General features: G+C 44.1%; 1 protein-coding gene and 1 long non-coding RNA gene across 4 annotated transcripts; one reads left to right on the forward strand and one right to left on the reverse strand.

The window, feature by feature from the left end:
- Positions 1-21: 21 nt before the first annotated feature.
- Positions 22-13260, reverse strand: LOC111162181 (RUS1 family protein C16orf58-like). Of its 3 annotated transcripts, none has more exons than XM_022526396.1 (13): positions 12936-13260; positions 11737-11836; positions 8470-8515; positions 6840-6872; positions 6648-6753; positions 4424-4525; positions 2383-2453; positions 2120-2304; positions 1982-2039; positions 1556-1626; positions 750-893; positions 575-652; positions 22-127 (listed from the first exon to the last, which is right to left on the reverse strand). In XM_022526396.1, the coding sequence occupies exons 1-13, from the start codon at positions 13233-13235 to the stop codon at positions 30-32; spliced, it is 1392 nt and encodes a 463-aa protein (XP_022382104.1). In that variant the 5' UTR covers positions 13236-13260; the 3' UTR covers positions 22-29. The 3 variants fall into 3 exon arrangements, with proteins under 3 accessions (XP_022382104.1, XP_022382103.1, XP_022382105.1); XM_022526395.1 differs by lacking the exon at positions 11737-11836 and adding an exon at positions 12612-12726; XM_022526397.1 differs by lacking the exons at positions 4424-4525; positions 11737-11836 and adding an exon at positions 12612-12726.
- Positions 13261-17560: 4300 nt separating this feature from the next.
- LOC111162170 lies at positions 17561-23017 on the forward strand. The gene is made up of 3 exons (XR_002641562.1): positions 17561-17639; positions 22371-22449; positions 22649-23017. It is a non-coding gene; the product is annotated as an uncharacterized LOC111162170 (long non-coding RNA).
- Positions 23018-24561: the final 1544 nt, after the last annotated feature.

Consider the following 24561-nt stretch of genomic DNA (forward strand, 5'->3'; position numbering starts at 1 on the left):
CCTGGGACCTGGGTCTCCATTTGGGCTGCTCACAAGATCTTCTTTTCCGGAGAGAGTAGCCAGGTGGCCCTCCACTCATCCACCTCTAGCTGGTGCTTCTCAGTCTTCCAGCCTGCATCCTGCAATCCTGGGGAGAGGTCATAATCAGGGTGCCACTGGGACTGCTGGGGAGAAGACTCTAGGGAGTCGGGGGAGAGCGGTAAGGAGCAGCACAGGCCAGGTGCATGCTGTGTGTACTGCCCAGGCTCCACTTGCCTCTGCTGGGCCATTTCTGGCACAAAATGAGGCTAAAACTTCATCTGGCTGTAGCGAGAATTCACTGACTTAGCACATGGGAAAGAGCTGGAATGGAGTAGGTGCTAAATGTAAGATCATCATCAGTCATTTGTGAGCAAACCTCCCCACCCCACGCCCCCAGTTCTTCAATGCCAACTGGAATTATAGAGATTGTCAATACTGACACAGCCTCAGTATCCCTAACCTCCCCATACTGCAGACAAGGAAACAGGTTAGGCAGGGTCTCTGGGGGAGAAGGCCTCAGAGGCCAAAGAGCCATGGAGCTTAAGGATGTTACCTTTCAAGAATTTTGGGAATAGCTTGTCCAACACTTGGTGTGTCTCTCTGACAATGACCCAGCTCTCCTTCTCAGGACCTGGAGGAGGGTGCAGAACGAGAAGCTGTCAGGTCCCCAAGTGGAACACAGTCCTTCTTCTCTGAGTCGTCAGCAGTCTAGACCGCGAGGTGCTTACCTGCCCGTACTTGGTTCCTCAGTTCTGTCAGTTCTCTCGGGAGGGGCCCCTCTCCCTGCAGGGCTTCAAGCACCAGTCCGTGTATGGCAGCCCTCAGGATGGTTTCAGGGCCTGCCATCTGGCTCAGAACAACTTGCACCCGGCCTGGAGAAACCCAGGGACAGACTGGTATTAGGGAAGGGCCACCTCCCCAAACACTCTCAAACCTACCATCCTGCTTCATCCCTGTCTTGAGGTGTTGGCCTGGCATAGATGGAGGCTATCTTTCACCCTTTCCCTTTCATCTTCATCTCCTGTTGTCCCAATGTTCTGGCCGAACCAAAATGCCCAATTTCCAAATACAGCTTTATAGGAGGCCACTGAGGTGGGTTTATTTTGCACGTCTAGTGAGAATAAGCACCTTTTAGCACACAACACACACAACAACCAGCAGACCAGTAAACCTCAGCATTTGTTTCCTCAACAGGTAACTCAGGATGGGAGAGAAAAGTTCTCCAGGGATAAGCAAAGGTCATAATCTTATTTGAGTACTTTACAATATATAAAGTGCTTTACAAAATCGCCTTATCTGATTCTCATAAAAACATGCAGACAATAAGGCAGGCATTGTTAGCCTCATTTTACCCAGCGACAAAGTGAATTTCATTGGGGCATGCAGCTATAATTTGAATGCACCAAGTCTTAGTCTAGAGCTCCCTCCAAGACACCGGGCAGCCTCTAAATTGTCCAGGGCTTGAGGCTTTGGAGCTGATGGAATGAGACCCCAGAAGGGTGAGTCTAGGGCTGGAAGAGCACAGCACACTTACTTTGTGACTTGTCCCAGTGAAGGAGGTAGGGTTCTTGGTGTCCCTCAACCAGCTGTTGTAGCTCAAAGACACTGAAGGAAAGAAGAGAGTGGAGTGGGGGAGGAGAAAGCAAAAATAGGATTAACCATCCAGTCAGCTGAACTGTCCTTACTTCATCTGTCTCTTACCACTTCTTCATCTCTCTCAGCCATTACCCATGCATGCGACATCCATCCTTCCTTTTTTTCCCTATGTCTAACAAATGTATCCCTTATATCTACTCAGTGTCACACCCCTGCTGCCCCCAAGTCTGATTAGTGGCAATAAGGGACCTAGAATAGAGAGGTGAGGCCCGGTCAGGGGAGGCCAGTGTGTAACTGGAATAAAGAGCATGTGTGGGGAGTGGGGGTGGCAGCGGGGGTGGATGGGAGACACTGGGCCACTTACCTGGAGATCAAGCGGTGTAGGGGGACCCCCAGGGATAGAGACAGAGATGGCCAAAAACCTGTGGGAAGTTGGGAGTCAGGATGCCCAGACAGGGAGAGACTGGGAGACACAGTACTTAAGACCAAGAGGTTGTGTCACCTGTCCACAGTGGCTCCATCTGATTAGCTGAGGTAGGCCCAAGTACCTCTCCCCTCTGAAGGAAGTGCTTCAGGACCAGCCGGAGCCGGCCTTCATTCAAGGTCTCTAGGACAAGGGCTCGGACTGCCCGGTAGTTGGCGTAGATGTGAAGGGCGGTGAGGAAGAAGAACCAACCGAGGCTGAAGCTGGGTGGGAGAGTAGGGTGGTCAACAGGGGTGGAGGCCCAGCGGGGAACCTCCTCCCTGCCCTTGATCCCGGCTTACCCAGGGCCAGCTGACACCAGGGGAAGCATCAAGAGGCTGACCAGGAGCCCTGCCAGGTTTACCAGTGTCTCCTAGAAAATGGCAGAAGGGCTGGGAGTTGGAGAGCTTCTTTCCAGGCCAGGCTAAATATCCTTGAGTACCTTTCATTACCTTTTTCCCTGCTGCAGTTCCTCCCAGGGCTCCCTACACTGATGAGGATGCCTAGTCAGTTTTTAATGAGTGAGTGGTCATTTAAGATACCAGCTGCTTCTGTGTCTAGGTGGATACAATGCCCTTGGAACATGTCTTCTTTGTTTTGCAAGAGTCCTCTGACTCTCTATAGAGTACCTCTATACTCAGCAAGTGAATGTCCTTGGAATGAGGAAGTTCTTAAATTTAGTGGTTTAAAAAGACTGATCCCCCTCAGCCCCTAGGTATACAAAAACATTTGCAAAGGGTTTAAGGGAACCACTCAGGAAGAAAGGCACAAGATCCAAACCTCTTCCCTTGAGAATCAGTTATCAGAACCCTCTAATGTCCTGAGATGGCCTGACTGAGCTCACCCAAGGGGAACAGACACCAGGCCACCTGTCCCCAACTCATCATAAGGGAGGAAGAGTCTGGATTGGTGGCTCCTGACTCCTGGAGTTGAAGGGAGAGCTGGTTCTGGCATGAAGCAGGTCTGAGGCTGAGAGAGCTCTTCCTACCCAGCTGTCCTGACAAAGGGGTGGGCTGTGGAAATAAAAGCTGTGGTTGTGATGGGAAATAGATTAGAGGTCTTGCTTGCACAAGAGCAGGAAGACCACCTCTCCCTCAGGTGGAAAGACTCATTTCCAGCAGCCACATTAAGTGGCAACAAAGCAACATCAACAGAAATCAGGGGCCTGCTGTAGGACTGAGCACATCTCCTGTGTTGCCCCTGTGATGTGTTCCTGCTTCTGCAAGCTGAGGGAGCCCCTGGGCTTGGAAAATATAGCCTGGGGGTATGAGGAGGGTTGGGGTTTGGAAAGAGAAGAGGTGAGAGAGAGAGCAGGCATACAGCTGGGAGATCCTAAAATTCAAGTCCTGGGTTGTACTTATTTCTCCCTTCCTGACAACCTATGGAAGAGATAATGGGAAGAATTTATCCAACCATTTCCTGACAGAAGGGATGTGCACAAAGGTATTCAAGAGGACTGAACGTCTTTCTGACTTATTTCCTCCTTTGTAGAATGGCAACAATGAGTCCCTCCTGTATTAATGAGTTCAAATGAAATACTTGGCACACAGCGCTTAATAAGTATTAGCTTGTGTTTACAGCTTAACACCTAATATTGTTCAAAGGAGTTAATTTTAAATTTAAAACAACTTCTATTTAGAAACTGAGCAAAACAATTTAAGAGAAGGACAGAGTGTAGGACTGGACAGAACAGAGGTTTCTAAATTCCTTCAGTGTCAAAGCTCTGTGACACTTCTGACTAACCAGTCCTCATTTTCCTCTTCTGTAAAACAGGAATAATAACAGTATCTGCCTCCTGGGGCTGGTGTGAGTTAAACAATGCAATACATATAAGCAGCTAGCACAGGAGCCTGGGAGGATCCCACACCTGTAGAGTTCAGCCTTAACGGTCCCCACCTTTACTCCAGGATGCCCTGGTCAGGTGACGGGCTGGGTCAGAAAGGCCTACGAAACTGTCATGTGGATACCTCTGGCCAATGACCCCAGCCCCCCTCACATGCTGAGCACTTTTTGACCCCCCAAGTGCTTTGACATATGGGGTCTCATGTGGTCAGACATCTACCTCAGAGGCTAGGGCTATGGCCCAGAGAGGGTGAAGGCCAGGGCGAGGGCCCACTCTTGGCCACACAGGCACTGGGAAGGAGCTGAGATGATCAGCTTGGACTTTTTGCCACTAGTACTCATGCCCTCAATCTGACTGCCTAAGTTAGTCAGAGTTGGGAGCATGACATTTCGTCCCATGTGTGTATCTCCCACCCCTACCCTTAGGAGCACTCAGGTGCTTCTCTCCATACTCCCAGATCACGGCCTGGCCTGCCTCCAACCCCAGTTCCAGCTGCTCACCTGGCTGCTGTCCTTGGCGGACACATCAGCCATGTTGTTTCTCCTGGCCTGGTGCATGGTCAGGGCAGCCCGAGTGGCCCCACCAGCCACGCTCACAATGCACTAGGTGGGGAAAGGGAGAAGGAAAGTCAGAAAGGCCACATGCTGTGGCAACAAAGGCACTTCTGTGGCTGTTTGAGAAAACCAGGCATCAGGTGACCAAACAGCAAAACCCTGAATGCTGTCCTCGGTATCTTGTTCTCATCCCCACACTTCCACTAGGTCCACACCCCCTCTTAGTCCTGGAGAAAACTAAAATTCTGCCTGTCATACGTCCCTGTGGCCTAGTCCCAAGGAACTCCATTTCTTTCCCCAGAGTAGAGGCCCAAAGACTGTTCTTAGTCCACAACTTCTACTTTGACTATACCTGCCTCTTTGCTAAGCTCCCAGGTCCAGCCTGGTTTCCAGCTTTATGCTTCCTCTCTGCCTGTAACCTATTCCACCCTCCTTCTGTTCCAGCGGAGGCCTAGTCAAGTCTTCCAGGCCACTTCAAAACCCACAGTGATGGCCTTGACCTCCCATGGTACCCAGACCTCCTCAATCCCTGAGATCTAGGATGGTAGAACTCATCAATGAGGGTCAATGATCACTGACATCCATTTCGCACTTATCAAATCTCTTTTCGATGCCTGAGACAGATTTAGTGCTGTGATATAATTCAGATAGAATCCTTGCTCTCATGAAGTCTATAAATCAAAAGACAATAAATAAACAAGTAGTCAGGCAGGCAGAGGAAATAATTTGTTCAAAGGTAAGAGGAATGTGGTACGAAATGAGGCTGGATTGACCAGATCATGTGGAATCCTGCAGATCTTGTTAAGGTCTTTATCCTAGGAGCAATGAGGGCAGGGAGATGACCTGATGTAGGATCACGGGCTGCTCTGAGAAGTAATGAAGAGAGGTGAGAATGGAAGCAAGGAGACTACCTAGGAAGCAACCAAGGTTTTTTCAGCAGCAAGGAACCAACCACCAGATGGAAGTTCAACTGAAGGTAACAGTGGGCGGGAAGGAGAAGGCCTGGATGACAGCCAGGCTTCTTACTGGTGTACCTGGGGTATGGAGGTATTAGTCACTGAGACCAGAACTCTAGAGAGGGTGAGAGGTGGTCAGGGGAAGTTCATGGCCCTATTCTACTCCTTTATATGACAGATGAAGAGACCGAGGCGCCAAAGGCAGAATATAGTGCATAATTTGAAACAGATGGCAGAGGTCCCAATCATGGGTCTACAGCTACAGCACTAGTTTTCTCTGGTGTTTCCTGCCCCGGAGTTGGAGGGGGTGCTCAGGGCACTGGGCTACATGTAATCCACCACAAATAACTGCTGTCTCTGAAATGTCACTAGTGCCCTGTGGAGAAGCACTGCCCTGAAGTAATTCTGAACAGACAGATGGGCTTTTTAGATGGATCTTACATGTCTTCTTGAGTCACTGCTCTGTGCCAGATACTTAACACTGTGGTGAAGACAGATTAAGCTCTTTACTGAACTATGCCTCAGTTTCCTCACCTGGATGTGGCCAACCTGAAGGAATTGTGAGGGTGAGCAGCCTGGCAGAGAGGAAGAGCTCGCATTCACCCCATGTGACCCTCCAGCCTTACAACCACTTCACGCTGTCCTGCCCCTGGACCTCGACCCACACTCTTCTTTCTGCTTAAAAACATCCACCCTTCACCTTAAACTCATTCTTCAGGACCCAGGCCTAGGGAAGAGGCCCATCTCTTGACTCGGCTGGGATCCCTGCTCAACCCTCTCGTAGGCCCCTACACTTCTCATCTGGAATACCTGTAGCTACAATGTTATAAACTTTTGTTTAATTATGTGCGGCTTTCTTCCAAGAAAAAAATGGGAGGGCCTATATTTTATGCCCAACATGCAGTAGGCACTCAAATATTTTACCCAGAAAATGAAAGATAGCCAGAGAGCTGGTCCCAAGATGTTGACACTGGAGCACCCTTTCTATCTTTCGGCTCAGAGTTCCTCACCAATCTTGTGGTTTCAGACATTGTCTTATATGTGAGGAACTATGTGGCTGGAGGAGAATCAGAAAATAAGGTTGAGTATGAGCAGAAAACTCTGAAGTTTTTCACTTTTCTACAAGTGCTTTGAACACAGGGCCCAGGCTGGTCTCAAGTAAGCTCAGATACAGCACCAGCAAGGCAGGTATGGGGGGCCCGAGAGGTGGATACCTTGGCCAGGTTGCTGGTACAGACGATCACGGTGAAAAAGATTGGATATATGGGAGCTATAATCTCGAGGAACATGGCTACATCGTTGAGGATATCAGCAAAAAGCCTGGGGGGGAGGGATCAGAGGTTAGAGATCAGAAGTTAAGAGACCTCCATAATAGCTTTCCTCCCCTGTCTTCAGCCCCTCCTTACCTCCACTGCTTGGCATTGCAGTCCAGTTTAGTCCTGTTGGGGAAGAGAGGTTGGTTTGCAATTTGAATTTAAGGAGAAAACACAACCCATGGGCAATGCAGGCCATCCTTAGGCTGAGGTTAAGGTCTGAAGGGCTCGGCAAAATCCATACTCCATGAAGACATCTGTCCCAACACCCTGTCACTGCTGCCTGAAATACCATTAGCTGCGAGAGAACCTTCAGAGGTCACTTAATGTTTCCCCTTTACTACATCCCCATGATGCATGAGGGAAAAGAACTAATTGTCTTGTGGCTGCTCCCCACCCTCTGGCCTCCTCGGGGAGAAGCCATCCCTGGGTCCCTCTGCCATCTCCCCACCCCTTCCTCCCACTTGATCAAGAGTACCCAGCAAGAAGTCCACATATTTTGGACTGGTAAGCAACTACATTTAGTGTAACCCCCACAGGTTACAGACCAGTAGCCCAGAGAAGACACATAACTTCCCTCAGATCATATGGAAAGCGGGGGCCAAGAAAAAAAATATAATGGCCAGGGGCAAGAGGGAGGCTCTGACATCCAGGCCGAGGATAATTCTATCACCAAGAGGATGGATGCCTCTTCTGCCAGGCAGAGGGACTCCCTGGCCCATGCACAAACACCTGGGGACCTCTTTTCCAATAGTCTGGTAGCAGGGGGTGCTGTAGCCCCAGACCAAGCGCAGAATTTACAGCATTCCCTGTCCCTTACTTTGAAACCTCCTGGAGGGAAAAGGAGGATTCCAAGGTTGGGTATGGGGCACACAGTAGAAACTCTTGAGGGAACAAATGGCAAAAGCAGAACCAGAACACGTGGGCTTAGTCTAGGGCTCTGCCCAATAAAGTAGCCTGATACTATTAGTTATAAGCTGTGCAACTTGGAAGTGATTCCTTTTAGGTCTGCTAAAATGTACACATTCAATCCTTCTCTACACAAAATTGTTCTAAGGATTAGAGTGATAAGCAGACAGCCTGTGAGGCACAGAGCTGTTAGCAACAGCTAACACTTATTAGTGTTAATAATTGTTATTATTATGCTTATAATGAGCCACAACATGCTATGCACTTTGCATAAACTATCTCACTGAACACCTTGTAGGTAGTATCTGCCTACAATTAACTGGAGATACTAAATTACTCCTCAATACTGACATGAGGAGGAAGAAGGCAGCACAAGATCCTTAATTCCTTCTAGATAGATGGTAATGCTCATTCTGTGTGAGACAGGGATCCTGATGACCTGCCCGTCTAGTCCCCATTAGCTTCTGGAGTAAAAGCATTCCTTTTGAATTAAGCATTTTCCTGTCCAGCCTTCTTTTTCAACAAGCAAAGAGAGGATACTTAGAGCCCTTTGGCTGATTTTTTCCATGGTGGGCAGCAAATTAATGCTCTGAAGGCAGATGTGATCATAGCAATGGTTCTGTGGCTTCATTGCTGGGGTGAGCCACCTGGACCGGGTACTTACTAAGGACTCCTTAGCTCTGATGAAATAACTGCTAAATCTCCCCTCCCCTGGAGACTGGTAGGAGAGAGGAGGAGCTGAAAGTACAAACTAGGATGAGATAAATGTGACCCCCGTCTGGGGAGAGTGGCCAGACCAAGAAGATAAACTCACCCCTTCCACCAGGCAAAGAGGATGCGGCCCAGCATGCCAGTTGAATCTGGGGGGAGAGAGGCACTGGTAAGGAACAAGGAAGAGCCTTGGGGGCTGTTGGGCCTGGCAGACCCTGGCACTGAAATGGCTGATTCACCTTGCGTCACCGCTCTTAGGAACTCAGTTTGGCACCATAAATATTGGATAGTCAGAGCTGTAGGATGGGGTCAGAAGTGTCTAGACTTAGCAGGTCCTCATTATGTACCCAAGAGAACTATGTGCCCATGCACACCAAGAGACATGGACCAGAAATACTTTGCAGCATCGTTCACAAACAGTCAAAGACTGGGAATAACGCAAATGCTCATCAACAGGAGAATGCATAGATAGATTCTGTTATAGTCTCTTAGTGCCATATTAGACAGCAGCAAAAATCTAATGTACAACTACTCATATCAAAATGGATGAATCCTACTATTATAATACTGCATGAAAAAACAAGCCATGAAGACTAGATACCTTTCATAAGGTATATACCTTTCATAAAGCTCTAAAACTAAACAATCCAGTGTTTAGGTATATATATCCAAACGGCAAAACAATAAAAAAAAAAAAAAAAAAGAAAGGAAAAGCAGGAAATCCTGTGTGGAAAGTTCAGAGGTTATTGTTGATATTCTAGCTCTTAGGTTGGGCAACAGGTTCACATGTGGTCATTAGAGTATCAGTTAGAAAAAAAGGATGTGAATTACAGTTTGATGGCAGACAGCTGGGGTGTGAGGCAGCGGGGAGAGGCCTTCTCAGACTAGTCAGAGAAGTCTCCAGGAATCAGCTAGACCCTCATTTGCACAACACATGCCTACTGGCTACTTACTTTGTGCCAGGCATTATAGGAGGTAAGGGGATACTGTGACCCAGAAAATCATGATTCCAGACCCAAAATACAGTGTAAAAATAAACAGCAGTCAGTACGAGAAACACTGATTTAGACCAAGGATCAGTTAACTGCTGTCCACAGTCTTCCACGCCCTGTTTTAGAAATAAAGTTTTATTGGAACATAGCTGTGCTCATTCATTTACAGACTGTCCACGGCTGTTTTTGTGAGACAATGGCAGAATCAGTTGCTGTGACTGAAACAATACAGCTTGCAAAGCATAAAATATTTACCATCTGGTCCTTTACAGAAGTTTTGCCACCCCATGATTAAAACCCCTTATATTGAAAGTAGCATTAAGTTCAGCAGGGGGATCACAAAGGACTGTTTTAGGACCAAACAACTAACTCAGAAAGCCTCACACAGTAGACACTGGAAAGGAAAGATACAGTGGGCAGAGGACTCCTAACTTGTTTGAACTTGAGCGCGTGGACCCTTAAGGGAATCCAAGAAGGGAAACTAGGTTGTAGGGAGGGTTGGGAGTATCCTACGCATATAAAGGTGGTGACAGGCTGACCTTCCCCATTCTCCACTGGAAAGAGCAGTTCTTACCCCTTGCCCCAACCTCTACCCTTGGGCAGTAAGGCCTTCTATCTAGACAGTTTATGCAACTCTGGGCCTGAGGCACACCAGTAAACACGCTGCTGGACACCTGAAATCTTTACTCCTTTCAATCTTCACCACAATCCTATGAACTTCTAAGAGATCCTCCCTTTCACAGATGAAGTAACAAGCTCAGAGAAATTGGTCAACAAAAATAGGACATTCTGTGAGAAAATCTGGAGGTCCAGCTCTTCTGCAAGTACCTGAAGACATGGCAACACCAAGCCCGTCTTCCCTTACCACCACAACTGGCTGGGGTTGAGCAGTGGCTACCTCAGAGGCATACGTACAACACATTTCTCAACCTGGCCTGCTCTGTTTCTCTATTTCTGTCCCTTGTATGTCCCTGGAAGTAATATCTACCAGGTGGCTTTATAGGCTTCCTCCATCACCCACTTGACCCTCTTTCTTTCAACTATATTTTATTCTCCACAAAAAATTTGTTTCACTTAAGATTCTTGTATTGGCTCAACTTAGTAACTCTGAACATGCCAAGATTACTCTTACTTACTGGCAGTTCACTGGGCCAGACTCTACTTTTCTTCCCTCTGACTGCACACTCATATCCAATACAGTGTATGTTTTGCATACAAGGGCCACTGGGTAGAAAGGGGACCTAGTCTATCTTTCATCAGCAGCCCGCAGTCCTTGTCAGAATCTGGAAGTTGGCACTAGGACGCAACAATGACACATAGCCTCCCTGTGTCTGAAAGTCAACACTGGCCACTAGACTAGGAAACTTAATTCCCACTTGCTCTTCTTTGCCTCACTTACAACTAGCTGAGCTATATGATCTAGAAACTTTTGAGCAGTAGTAAGGAATCAGCTGTCCACAAACTGTCTAGGCTCCACTCTAAATCCCACTGGCAAGAATGTAGTAATGAAGAGTGGGACACAGGAGTCAGTCGGTCTGGGTCCAAATCCTGGCCCTACATAAACTTAGGCAAGGTATGAAACCTCTCTGAAAAAGGTATTAAAAATGCTATCTACCTAATATGGCTGCTGTAGAGATTAAGTTACATATTACACGTAAGTGTACAAGATTCCTGGCATACAGTGGTAGGCTGTCAAAATATTAGCTGCTAGTAGTAGTATTATTATTAGTTATGACAATTAATACCACGTTCCACTAAGAGACCTGTAATTGAAAATGACTTCAAAAAATTCCAAGGGAGTTTTTTATATAAAGCTCTGCATACAAATTTCCCAGGTCTGATGGAAATGAGTTTGTAAATTCTTTTCTAGTTAAGGCTTCTTTTAATATCAACAATAGGCTTTAAAAAGTAGTTACTTTTTCCTACCTTAAAGTAATCTTATTTTTTTTTTCATAACTTGAACATACATATGGGCAACATGTCTGTGATAAGACTAGGGTGCTTAGAAATGACATGGAAAACATCAATTACTAATCCATGGTCCTCCTGCATTCCAAACACTCAGCCAACAGGAGATCGAAAGGTTCAAATTAAGCACAGTTTGGTGCTATGAAAATGAATCTGGAACTAAACTCCTGGGTTCAAATCCATGCCCTACAATTTACTGGCTCTGATCCTGGTCAAATTACTTTTTCGTGCCTCAGTTTCCTTACCCACAGAATGGGTATAATAACAATACCTATCTCAGAGCTACTGTGAAGCCAGCATATTTAAAGACTAGTAGATAATAAACAGTTTGTATGAACTATTATTATTAAAAGAAGAGACAGCTAGGACAACAAGCCACAGAGAAAGGCTACTTTCAAGAGGTGACTCACATTGGGCCAGCTTGCTCAGTCTTAATAAGGATGTAAGCAGGAACCTCCAGATCTTCCAAAAGATCCATGGAGACTCATCAGAGATGTGGCCAGACTCATGCTAGAAGCAGAAAGAGCCTTCACTGTGGGTCTGATTTAAGTTCCCACCAGGAAAAGTAACGAAAGACAAAGGACAGTGGAGAGAGCCATACATCCTCCTGATGTGGAACCCATGGCAGTTTCCCTTTTCTTCTCTACCTCACTCTTTAAGTGGCCTGGTACCACACTGTATGTTCTATTTTTCATTAGCAGTTTTTCAAGAAGTTGTACACATGCACCAGAGGTTACTATAGTTACTATTTACAGCATCATCCAGTATCCCAGAGGTTCTAAAACGCCTTTTGTCTTTCCCAGAACCTCCTCCTTCCTACTCAGCACTAACTACAAAACTGTTTTTTTCTAGAACTGAGCAATTTCCCACATTTCAAGCAGCTGGTCCTTTTATTCAATAACTGCATTCTTATGTAATGCTCCACAAAAAGCCTAGGGGTAAAGGAGAGGGGATGATTAACTTAGGGATTTGAGCTCCTGATGATTTAGAGACTCTGAACAGTATGAGGAACAGATGGCGGCTGCAAGGCTGGCGCTCAGGATGAGGATATTCTGGCAACTAATTAATCGTTGAATAAAACCAACAAAAATACGTTTAGGGACTAGAGTTGGCTCCTAGATCCAATCAGGAACGAGTCCATACATATACACACCACAGCCCAGAACTACAGGCCAGAACACTGGGACAGGGGACAGAAGGGGTTGGACTTCCCATTTGGAGGAAAAAGAGGCCAGTGAGATGGGCTGGCAGCAGCGACAGGTGAGGTTCCAGGGGCCCAGCTCACCTTTCACCAACCAGGTGGCAGTGGCAGCTGAAACAGAAGCTTTTGCGTTCCCCACCCCTATGCCCAGCAAGACTGCATGGGTAGCCAGGGAGCCTGAGAGGCTGGAAGCAAAGGCCTGGAGAAGAAAAAAGGCGGGGTGAGGACCGTGCGCAGGGGCACGGAGGTCTAAGTTTTATTACCAGCTCTCACAGATGTGTGACCAGAAACATGTCGCAGTCCCGCTCTGAGCCTCAGTCTCCAAGCTCTCAATGGAGCGAGGTGGCCCGCACTGCCTCCCTCACCCGTGGCTCTCTGCTGCCCCCTACCCCAGTTGGCCAGGCTGACCTGAACGGAATCCCATAGCTGGTAGGGCAGATAGTCCCGGCTGACGCTATCGGGGAAGCCCTGCGGCAGGAACACGGCCATGAGACGGGAGAGAGATGGTGAAGCAGTCCCGGGTGTACCCGCTCCGCCGCCATCCCGTCCTTGGGGTTTTGCTGTGAAGGGCCCAGAGAACCCCCACCAGCGCCACCCCCAAGCCTCCCACTGCAAGCGCCCGTCGGCGGCGGCGAGGCAGCTCCGGGCCGTCCCGGAACCGAACTGTTCCGAGCACAGCTGGGACTCTAGATTCGCGCCGTTCGCCATTTCAGAACTCTTCCTTCAGGGCCTCTGGACGCGAAACGTGGCAGAACTACATTTCCGGCTTGGCTACGGCGGCTGTAGAGGTGCAATCTTTCTTCGCGAAGATGCCACCGGCCTCTGCGTCCCCCTTTGTCCAGCCCAGGGTACCACAATTCCTCCTGGGGCTTCTTGGCCCCGCTGTGGACACGCCAGGGCTGCTCTCTGCTTTTGTTCTCTGTAGCGTTTGTTGCTGGACCTCGGGAGCAATGGGAGCCCTTTAGCTGCCCAGTCCTGGAGATAACTGCATTCCTGGAATCTGCAACTTTCAGCTAGGGGCAGAAGGAAGAGGGGAACCGTTGTGTTTGAGACCCAGTACCACGACAGGATTTTTAAATTTTGGGCAAGTCAATGCCCTTCCCGGGGCCTTAGATGCTGCCTTTATTTTGAGAGCAGGGACTATATATTACTCCTTATTTTATCCCCAGCACCTAACACATAATAGGTGTTTAAAAGATACAATGAATGAATAAACAAACCAACGAATGCATGGTGAGAAGGTGGACTAAATGATCCCTGAGGTCCTGGGCCTTACCCAAAACTGCAAGAGTGGGATTTCTTTTCTTTCTTTTTAAAAAATTTTAAATTCTATTTAGTTAACATGCACTGTATTAGTTTCAGAGGTAGAATTTAGTGATTCATCAGTTGCATATAACACCCAGTGCTCATTCTATCAAGTGCCCTGCTTAATGCCCATCACCCAGTTACCCTGTCCGGTCACCACCACCCCTCCAGCAACCCTCAGTTTGTTTCTAGAGCTAAGAGTCTCTTATGGTTTGCCTCCCTCTCTGTTTTCATCTTGTTTTTCCTGGAAGACTATTATTTCTGAAAGGATCCTTAGGACATCTGAGGAATGAGAAAATCAAGGGATTGCGGTTAGTAGTCTCAGAAAATAAGAAATAGGCAAGAAGTTCTTGTGTGTTTATTGGTGGAAAGGGTCCATGAAACTGGGGTAAGAGTCTAAAGAGATTGTTTCTCTCTCTCCCAACTTATACCCCCACTTTGTCCCCTTAACTCATCCCTTTTTCTCTTTCCCTCTCTCCCTTTCTCTTTCCATCTAGTGTAATGTACTGATTCCAAAGTAGAAATTTGACCAAAGCGCCCTTTATTTTATCCGAAAATAAAACATCCTGGTTTCTTAGCCTGGCTTTCTTGGACTCCCACAGTCTGACTCCCTGGTTTAAACTTCTGATTCTCTCAAACTATCACCTTCTCCTAGACCTCAGCCTGGAACACCCTTCTACCCCGCCTCACCTTATCTGAGACCTACACAGAGTCTCTCTGATGCTAAGATAGACCTGGGTTACTTCATTATTATTTTTTTACGTTTTGAGTTTTGTGTTAGAGTGAAAAATTGAAGGGTTACAAATGTGTAATACTTTATTTATTTATTTATTTATTTATTTATGTTTTTATTTAAATTTCAGTTAGTTAACATAAAGTGTAATGTTAGTTTCAGGTATACAATTCAGTGATTCAACACTTCCATACAACACCCAGTGCCCATCACAACAAGGGCACTGCTTAATCCCCATCACCTACGTCACCATCCCCCTACCCACCTCTCCTCTGGTAACAATCAGTTTGTTCTCTATAGTTCAGAGTCTGTTTCTTGGTTTGCCTCTCTATATCCTATTTTTCTCCTATGCTCATTTGTTTTGTTTCTGAAGTTCCAGGCGTTTGTTTTTCTCTGACTGATTTATTTCACTTAGCCTAATACTCTAGCTTCATCCATGTATTTGCAGATGGCAAGATTTCATTCTTTTTAATGGCTGAGTAATATTCTACTGTCTGTGTTTTATGTATAATATATAAAAATTAATAAATATGTATGTATATATTGCATCTTCTTTATCCATTCATCAGTCAATAAACACTTGGACTGTTTCCATAGTTTTTGGCTATTGGAGATAATGCTGCTTTAAATATTGGGGTGCATGTATCCTTTTAATTAGTATTTTTGTATTCTTTGGGTAAATACCTAGTGGTGCAATTGCTGGATCATAGGGTAGTTCTATATAGAACTTTTTGAGGAAACTTCATACTAACAAATGTGTAATATTTTAAATGTTAGTCTCTGAATGCATTGAACTCTGAAGCCAACCTGTACAAATGAATTCCATCAGAGGTCCTTAGTTTGAACCCACGTTCTTTCACTTAGTATCTGTGAGATCTTGGGCAAGTTTCCTATCTTTCTGTTCTTATTTCTTCACATATAAAATGGCAATAATACTAGACCTACAACAGTAGGTTTGGATTGAGGGTTAAATGAGTCACATGTGTAAAGCTTTTAAATTATGTTTGGCACACAGGGCATGCTTTTTAAGTGTTGACCATTATTTGGAGTTAATGTCAAGTATTCAAATATGGGATTTTTTGCTCCATATGAGGCAAATGGCCCTCATGACTAGCATCACCATATAAGTTATTATCCAGATCAGAATTTGTGAGCATCTCATTAGAGGAGGCACTTTTTAAAAAATTATTTTTATTAACATGTAATGTATTATTTGCTCCAGGGGTACAGGTCTGTGAATCATCAGGCTTACACATTTCACAGCACTCACCATAGCACGTACCCTCCCCAGTGTCCATAACCCAGCCACCCTATCTCTACCCCTCCACCCCCCAGCAACCCTCAGTTTGTTTTGTGAGATTGAGAGTCTGTTATGGTTTGTCTCCCTCCCAATCCCATCTTGTTTCATTTCTTCCTTCCCTACCCCTCACAACCTCCCGCCCCACCTCTCAAATTCCTCATATCAGAGAGATCATATGATAATTGTCTTTCTCTGATTGACTTATTTCCCTCAGCATAATACCCTCTAGTTCCATCCACGTTGTTGCAAATGGCAAGATTTCATTTCTTTTGATGGCTGCATAGTATTCCATTGTATATATGTACCACTTCTTTATCCATTCATCTGTTGATGGACATTTTGGTTCTTTCCATAGTTTGGCTATTGCAGACATTCTGCTGTAAACATTCAGGTGCACGTGCCCTTTGGATCACTACATTTGTATCTTTAAGGTAAATACCCAGGAGTGTGATTACTGGGTCATAGGGTAGCTCTATTTTTAACTTTTTGAGGAACCTTCATGCTGTTTTCCAGAGTGGCTGCACCAGCTTGCATTCCCGCCAGCAGTGTAGGAGGGTTCCCCTTTCTCTGCATCCTCGCCAACATCTGTTATTTCCTGACTGTTAATTTCAGCCATTCTGACTGGTGTGCGGTGGTATCATTGTGGTCCTGATTTGTATTTCCCTGATGCCAAGTGATGTGGAGCACTTTTTCATGTGTCTGTTGGCCATCTGGATGTCTTCTTTGCAGAAATGTCTGTTCACGTCCTCTGCCCATTTCTTGAGTGGATTATTTATTCTTTGGTGTTGAGTTTGAGAAGTTCTTTATAGGTTTTGGATACTAGCTCTTTCTCTGATATGTCATTTGAGAATATATTCTCCCATTCTGTCAGTTGTCTTTTGGTTTTGTTGACTGTTTCCTTTGCTGTGCAAAAGCTTTTGATCTTGATGAAGTCCCAAGTTCAGTTTTGCCCTTGATTCCCTTGCCTTTAGTGATGTTTCTAAGAAGAAGTTGCTGTGGCTGAGGTCGAAGAGGATGCTACCTGTGTTCTCTAGAGGAGGCACTTTTAACTGTTACATTGGGGAAACAGTCTGGAGCTGTTCTGGGCAAATTGGTATATATTATCACACTAATTCTGAACCTCTCAGCTTTACTGCCCACCACTAATTATCCACATTGGTTTCTCCTGCTCAGAGACCATGGCAGCTCTTGTTCACTGTAGCACTTATTTAGCCCTTAGCATATGCTTTCTGGAGCCAGTTTATATTTGCTTTTATTCGGTACCTATGTCCTGTCTTTCCAACTGAACTGTGAGGACAAGGACTCATCATCCACTTCTTTCAGAAGTGTCCAGATCAATGGCTTGACAAAGAGATTCCCCTTTTCCTATCCCCGTGAAACCTCTTGGTAGTCTGCATTCAACAGTATACCAAACACTGGACAGAATATTCCAAGCTGCTTGTCTCCTTGACTTTACCCTCATTGATCCCCACACTTCCACTCCTGTCCCCTTACAGTCCACTCTCCATGAAGTTTAAAGATCCTCTGTTTAAACTTCAGTGCCTTCCTATTACTTTTGTGGAAGGAGGTTTTTCCTCACACTTGGAAATGAAACACAAACTTCTTGTCATGGCCCAGAAAGCTCTGTAGATTGGATCTTGCCCTATCTCTCAGATGTTGCCCTTACCATTCATCCTCTTATTCCTCGCACTAGAACATAAACTCCGGGAAGACAGGAATTTTGTCTTTGGCACTGAATATATTCCTAGTGCCCTGTTCCAGTTCCTGGTGCAAGGTAGGTTCCAAATATCAATTTGTGGAATGAATGAATTTATTTTCTCAATAGCCCTTGTAAATAGTTATTATTTTTTCCCTTCTTTGCAAACAAGGAAACTGAAACTTATGTATGTGAAGTGACTTCACCAAGGTCACAGAGCTGAAAAGTGGCAAAAGCATTCATTTATTTATTCATTCAACAAATATTTAGTGAACAGATGCTAGGCCTAGTTCTTCTAGGCATTGAGGCAGGATTCAAATTTGTGGCTAATGATTTTAGGACAACACAATCTTCTTTCTACCTTTTAAATTTTGTATTCTTTGCAAGAATTATAAAAATAATAGAAGGGTGCATTCTTTCTGTGAAATAATTCAATCAATAATATAGATAGATAAGATCAAGTTCTCCCTTGACATTTATTCCTTTTTCCATTTCCCAACAAATATAAGTCAGTCCCCAGAAGTGAACATTGTTTACTATTCTAGACACACAGATACCCAGAGAAAGAGAGAGAGAGAGAGAGTGTTTTATGTTTAATCCCTACTCCTACAGGGTAGTCTGCTCTAACTATGGTTCAGTTAACATTATCTTAAAGATTTTTTAAAATGTATTTGTCAGAGAGAGAGAGAGTGAGAAAGAGCGCATAAGCAGGGGGAGCAGCAGGCAGAGGGAGAAAAAGGTTCGCTACTGAGCAAGGAGCCCAATGTGGGGCTTGATCCCAGGACACTGGGATCATGACCTGAGTCAAAGGCAGGTGCTTAACTGAGCCACTCAGGCATCCCTTTTTAACAGTATCTTCAATATCTTTTCATATCAGTACATAAATATCTACCTCATTTATTTTAATAACTGCATGTCATGCAACAGTATGAATGTGCCATTATTTCTTTAATGACTTCCCATATTAATGAGTGTTTGAGTTTTTCTGCCTTTTCATTATTATTATGGCAAATTCCTTGTACAGGCCTTTCTGTGCATTGAATATGAATAATTCTTTAGAGTTCAAAGCAGAATCATTGGGTTGAAGCATATATATATATTTTAATTTGAACAAGTACTGCCAAATTATCCTTCTAAAAAACTTTACCAATTTACACTCCTGCTAACAGTGCATGAAACTGCTTGTCATAATCAGGATATATCTATTTCTGTTGTCCAAAAAATTTCCCTTGGGCAGCTTTGCATTTTAATCTCCACTCGTGTTTGGATCTGCTGTCACTATAGATTATTTTTGCCTATTCAAGAATTTCATAGATATAGAATTATATTGTATATAGTATTTCATGTCTGGCTTCTTTTTTAAAAAAATTCAATTTCGGTGTAGTTAACATACTATGTTATATTAAGTTTCAGCTGTACAAAATAGTGACTCAATAATTCCGTATATTACTCAGTGCTCATCAGGATAAATGTACTCTTAATTCCCTTCACCTGTTTCAGTCCCCCTACCTCACTACTTCATGTCTTTTTTATTTCTCTGTTTCTTCCTTTTAATTGTATGTCTGTCTTCTTTCGCTCTTCCTAATTATTCTGAGATTCATCCATGTTGTCATGAATACCATTAGACTGTTCCTTTTTACTGCTGAGTAGTATATAATTGAGTGAATATACCACAATCTGTATATCTATTCAGTGGTTATTGGACATTTGGGTTTTTCCCATTTTTTAATTATTATGAATAATAATGTGAACATTTGTATTTGCATGCAAGTATTTTTGTAGACATGTATGTTCATTTCTCAAGGACTCTACCTAAGAGCAAAATTGATGAGTCATGTGGTAAGTGCATTTTGAACTTTATAAAAAAATTGCCAGGTTGTTTTCCAAAGTGGTTGGAAGTCCCACTTTTACAGTCTCACTAGCACTGTATCATAATTCTATTCATCCCATATACTCATCAACATTTAATCTGTCTTTTTAAAATTTTAGTCATTGTAGTGGTCATGTAGTGGTATCACCCTGTAGCTCTAATCTGTATTTCCCTGAAAAGTAATAATGTTGAATGTCTTTGCATATGCTTATTGGCTATTTGTATATCTTCTTTTTGAAATGTCTATATTAGTCTTTCAGCAATTTAGAAGACTAGATTGTCTTATTATCTATAAGGGTTTGTCATAAATTCTGTATACATGTTCCTTGTTAGGTTGTATTACAATTTTTTCTCCTAGTGGTAACAAATATTTTCTACCCTCGATAAATGAAAACATATTAATGCAAAAGTCTGTACACAAATATTTATAGAAGCTCTATTCATGCTTGCCCCAAACTGCAAATAATCCAGATGTCCTTCAGGGGGTGAATAAACAAACTGTAGTGTATGCATGTGATGTATACTCAGCAATGAAAAAGAACAACTTACTGCTACTTGCAACAACTTGCATGAACTTTAAGGGCATTATTCTCAGTGAAAGAAACCACTCTCAAATTTATATACTGTATAATTCCATTATAGGACATCCTCAAAAACACTAAATTGTTGTGATAGGGAAGAGACCAGTGGTTGGCAAGGTTTAGGTATGGGAGTGGGGGTCATTACAAGGGGTAGCATAGAGGAGTTTTAGGGGTGATAGAAATATTCTATGTCATAATTGTGGTAGTGGTTATATGAATCTATGTAATAAAATTCAGGAATGTACACAAAGGGAAATCAATTTTGTTGTATGTTAATTAAGAACATGTTATAAACAAAAAAGAAAATCAACAAAGCCTGTATAAGTATGTAGGTACCTATGAATGTTGGTTTTTCAATGGAGAAAGATGTGGCAGGAAATAAATATATCTTTAATACTGGCTACTTTGTTGGAGGAGGAAACAAAAATGACCAACTTTTTCAGTGTACATTTTTGTACTGTTTTGAAACAATTGTTTCAAAACACTTACTTCAATTAGCATTTAGTGATTTCAAAATTTGAAAAACATCTACTAAAAATGGATATTAGGAAAATATTTAAAAAGAAAAAAGTATTTCTGCTTATTTAAATACCTGATGATATGGTAGAGAACAAGAAAAATGTGTTTCTATTCTTTTTTTTTTAAATTTATTTATTTATTTTAGAGAAAGAAAGAGTGAGTGAGAGTGGGGGGAGGGGCAGAGGGAGAGAATCTTTTTTTTTCTTTTCTTTTTTTTTGTTTAAACATTTTTTTAAATTTATTTTCAGCATAACAGTATTCATTGTTGTTGCACCACACCCAGTGCTCCATGCAGTTTTAAAAATTTTTAAATTTTTTAAATTACTTTTCAGTGTACTAGAATTCATTGTTTATGCAACACACCCAGGACTCCGTGCAATACGTGCCCTCCACAATACCCACCACCAGGCTGGCCCAACTTCCCACCCCCTGCCCCTTCAAAACCCTCAGATTGTTTTTCAGAGTCCATAGTCTCTCATGGTTCATCTCTCCCTCCAATTTCCCTCAACTGAGAAGGAGAGAATCTTAAGCAGATTTCCTGCTGAGTATGAAGCCCAATGGGGGACTCATCTCACAACCCTGAGAACATGACCTGAAGCCAAGAGCTGGACACTCAACCAACTAAACCATCTAGGCATCCCAAATGTGTCTCCTTTCTTATGGGGCACAGTCTGGTAGAGTCCAGTTTTCCACATCCTACAAGTGTCTCAGTCACAAAATGTGGCTTCAATTAGTCTCTGCCCAATAGAATTTTTTTATAAGGATAAATACCTTAATACATACTTGAAACAGTGCCTGACACACATGATTAATGTAGCTGCTATAATATATCATCTATGAATTGGAGAATAATTGCCATGGAAATATATATATATATTTATATTTATATTTATATTTATATTTATATTTATATAATGGAATATTATTCAGCCATAAAAGAGAATGAAATCTTGCCATTTGCGACATGGATGGAGCTAGAGAATATAAGTGGAATGAAGCAAATAAGTCAGTCAGAGAAAGATACTATATGCTCTCACTCATATGAGGAATTTAGGAAAGAAAACAAACAAGCATGGGAAAGGGAGACAGAGACAGAGAAGAGAGGGAGAGAGGCCAGCCAACAAACAGACTCTTGACTATTGAGAACAAACTGATGGTTACCAGAGGGAAAGTGGGTAGGGGGTGGGTGAAACAGGTGATGGGGATTATGCACTTGGAATGATGAGCACAGGGTGACATATGGGATTGTGGAATCCCTACATTGTACACCTGAAACTAATATAACACTGAATGTTAAGTATACTGGAGTTAGAATGAAAAGAAGTGTCTGCCATGTAATAGGCAGTCAGTTAATATTAGTTTTGTTGGCCTGAATTTTAGTTTTGGAGCGCGGGTACTGCGATGTGGGGTAGATGGCAAGGATCTGTCCTGGGTTTGGTTTTCTGGGCCTCCCCACTTATCTGTCTTTCTTGGCCTTTCTATCTTTTAACTTCAGGGAAACGTCTCCCTCCGTCTCATCCCCTGGTTGACTTATCACCCTCCTTCAGGACCTAGATGCAGGGCGTTTCCCTCTTAGGCAGATACTTGACTCCTTGCCTACATTTAGTTAAGTATGCCTACATACTCTGGAAAGTGTGGGTGAGACATACATAGCACTGGTGGACCTGCAGGTGAGCCAGCCTGGGAGAAATGTGATCTCAGAGCAGGGCATGATTTGAAAGGTGTTGGAGAGGGGGTCCTGCAAGGCACCAGAGATCTTTAAGGGGAATGAGGGAATTGGGGGGAAATACCCAACAATGAGGAAAAATGATACTTAAATTCTATCTTTCTCTAACTTAGGCAGATGGCTCTTCTTCAGGCCAATAAGGATCTCATTTCTACAGGAATGAAGGAATTTAATGTTCTGCTGAATCAGCAGGTAAGCCCAGGCACTGTCTCAAAGGACAGGCAGAGACTCTTGGCAGATGGGTGAGGGGAGAGAAGGGAGAATAATTTAGAGCTGGGAGAGCAATGGTGCAGTTGATGGAAATCAGAGAAAGGAGGATGTTGGAGTTTGTGAGTTATTTCTGAATCACACTGGTGACTACATTCTCCCTTGCTTTCCCCTCACTCTGCAGGTCTTCCCTAATCCTCCTATACCTGAAGAAGCCATGGTGACTATGGTGGATGACTGGGTGAACTTCTACATCAACTATTACAGGAAGCAGATGGCAGGGGAGCAGCAAGAGCAGGAGAGGGCTCTACAGGAACTTGAGCAAGAGCTAAGAACTCTGTCTGCCCCTTTTCTGACCAAGTATAGGGCATTCTTGAAGTCCTTTTGAGCACCTAAATCACTCACTGCCTTTCTCCTAGCCCGAATACCCAGGCCTGCATCTCTAAGAAACCCTTAAATCCTGCCTCTGTGTTCTTCAAGTGCTCGGGCTCTGCTCCTTCATGGTGTTATTCTACCCTGACACCTCAATAAAGACCAAATTGGTTTGCTGGTCTTCCTGGCTCTTCTGTTCTTTTTCAGTTGCTGGTCCCTGACTTGTGGAGGCAGCTGGTTCCTTTTCCTTTAGCTCTGCTTCCTAGATATACTCTCGGGTGTTTAATTTTTTTAGAGCAGAGGTTAGCAGCCTTAAGTAGCCACTGGGCAGTATTAAAATAGTCTAAAGGAGAGGCCAGAAAGGCAGGGACTAAAGAGAAAGTGCTGCAGGGAGGAGTCATTAAAAAAAAAGAAGGAAAGGAAATAAAAAAGCTTTCTAGAAATTGTGGCCATGTGGAATTCTTGTCTAGAAGAAAGTTGTTGAAGACTTCCAGTCTTGTTCACCCTATGCTAGGTGGAATCAAGAGCCCACTGACCTCAATTTTCCAATTCCTTGCCCTTAGCCCCAGCTTGAACAAAGTTCTAGGAACTCATGGCTCTAATATTACAGAATACCTCCCTGCAGCATTGTTGTGATTTAGAGTTGGAAAGGATCTTGGGAACCATTCAATACATCCCTTATTTTTCAGGTAGGAAAACCTTTGGCTCTAAATCCTCAGCCTCAGCTCTCAGGTTTGAGAAGCAGAGATTCCTTCCTGCCTCTGAGGCCCCAACCATTTCGCATTGTTCCCTGGCTTAGACTTCTTTTCTCTTCAGCCTCTAAACCCTGTAAACCTCTTCATTGTGAAGAGCCTCAGAGGTGCCCAGCACCAGTGAGCAGGGGAGGAGGGATAGAGGTGGGAAGAGGCAGGAAAAGCCAGTCTAGGGGGTTGGGCACACAAATCAGAGGCTGGCCAAAGCCTTTGCTGCTGGGCTGGCAGGAGGAGAGCAAGGAGCACTCCCTGTCATTTCCTGTTTTCTCTTCAGCCAGAAAGATTTGGTGGTGAGAGGGGTTGTTTTCTCATTCCAATCTCTAGCAAATCTTCCCTTCAGATCTGTGCACTCTTACCTCCGACTTTGGATTTGGTTTGGGGGCCTCATTAGTCTAGTTCAGGTGATGTGGGAAACAAAGGCAGAAGAAAAATTATGATATTTCCTTACTACCTACAGCCCATTGACAAGTCCTTAAAACAGAGAGAGTGGCATTCCCCTAGGCATTCAACTGCCTCGATGTTGACACTTTGAGAAGGGCAAAAGGCAATTCTAGCCCTATCCCCTCCTTCCCCCATCCTATAAGTCCACATTAACATATAAAATTCCTTTAGAAATTTCTCTCTAAATCCCTGAAGATACATGTTGGCAGTCTTCCTCCAAGCATATGGCCCACCAATATGCATCTGAAGGGTGTCATGACTGAGGTTTTATTAGCTGGTAATAAATGACTTTCCCCCAACATTAGCTAGCTCCCTCAAGGTCCTGGAAACCTTGCTTCCAAAATTCCTTATAGACTTGTGCTATCCCCAAACCCCTCCCAACTTGAAAGCATATAATGGGCCACTTCTGACCCCATTGCAGTTCTTTCTGACCACGGGTCCTGTCCCTGTGCTTTTATAAAATCACCTTTTTTGCACCAAAGTTGTCTCAAGAATTCTTTCTATGCTGTCAGCTTTGAACCCTAACATTGTC

Source organism: Enhydra lutris, unplaced genomic scaffold (assembly GCF_002288905.1).
Source record: "Enhydra lutris kenyoni isolate GAN:26980312 unplaced genomic scaffold, ASM228890v2 scaffoldscaffold90, whole genome shotgun sequence".
Classification (NCBI taxonomy): Eukaryota; Metazoa; Chordata; class Mammalia; order Carnivora; family Mustelidae; genus Enhydra; species Enhydra lutris.

Excerpts from the sequence above, each read along its gene's own strand:
- LOC111162181 (XM_022526395.1), bottom strand. The coding sequence starts at position 13,235 with ATGGCGAACGGCGCGAATCTAGAGTCCCAGCTGTGCTCGGAACAGTTC. Across the intron at positions 6,754-6,839 it reads TGCAATGCCAAGCAGTGGAG|GCTTTTTGCTGATATCCTCA; the intron begins GTAAGGAGGGGC and ends CCTCCCCCCCAG. Across the intron at positions 2,305-2,382 it reads CTGGTGTCAGCTGGCCCTGG|CTTCAGCCTCGGTTGGTTCT; the intron begins GTAAGCCGGGAT and ends TCTCCCACCCAG.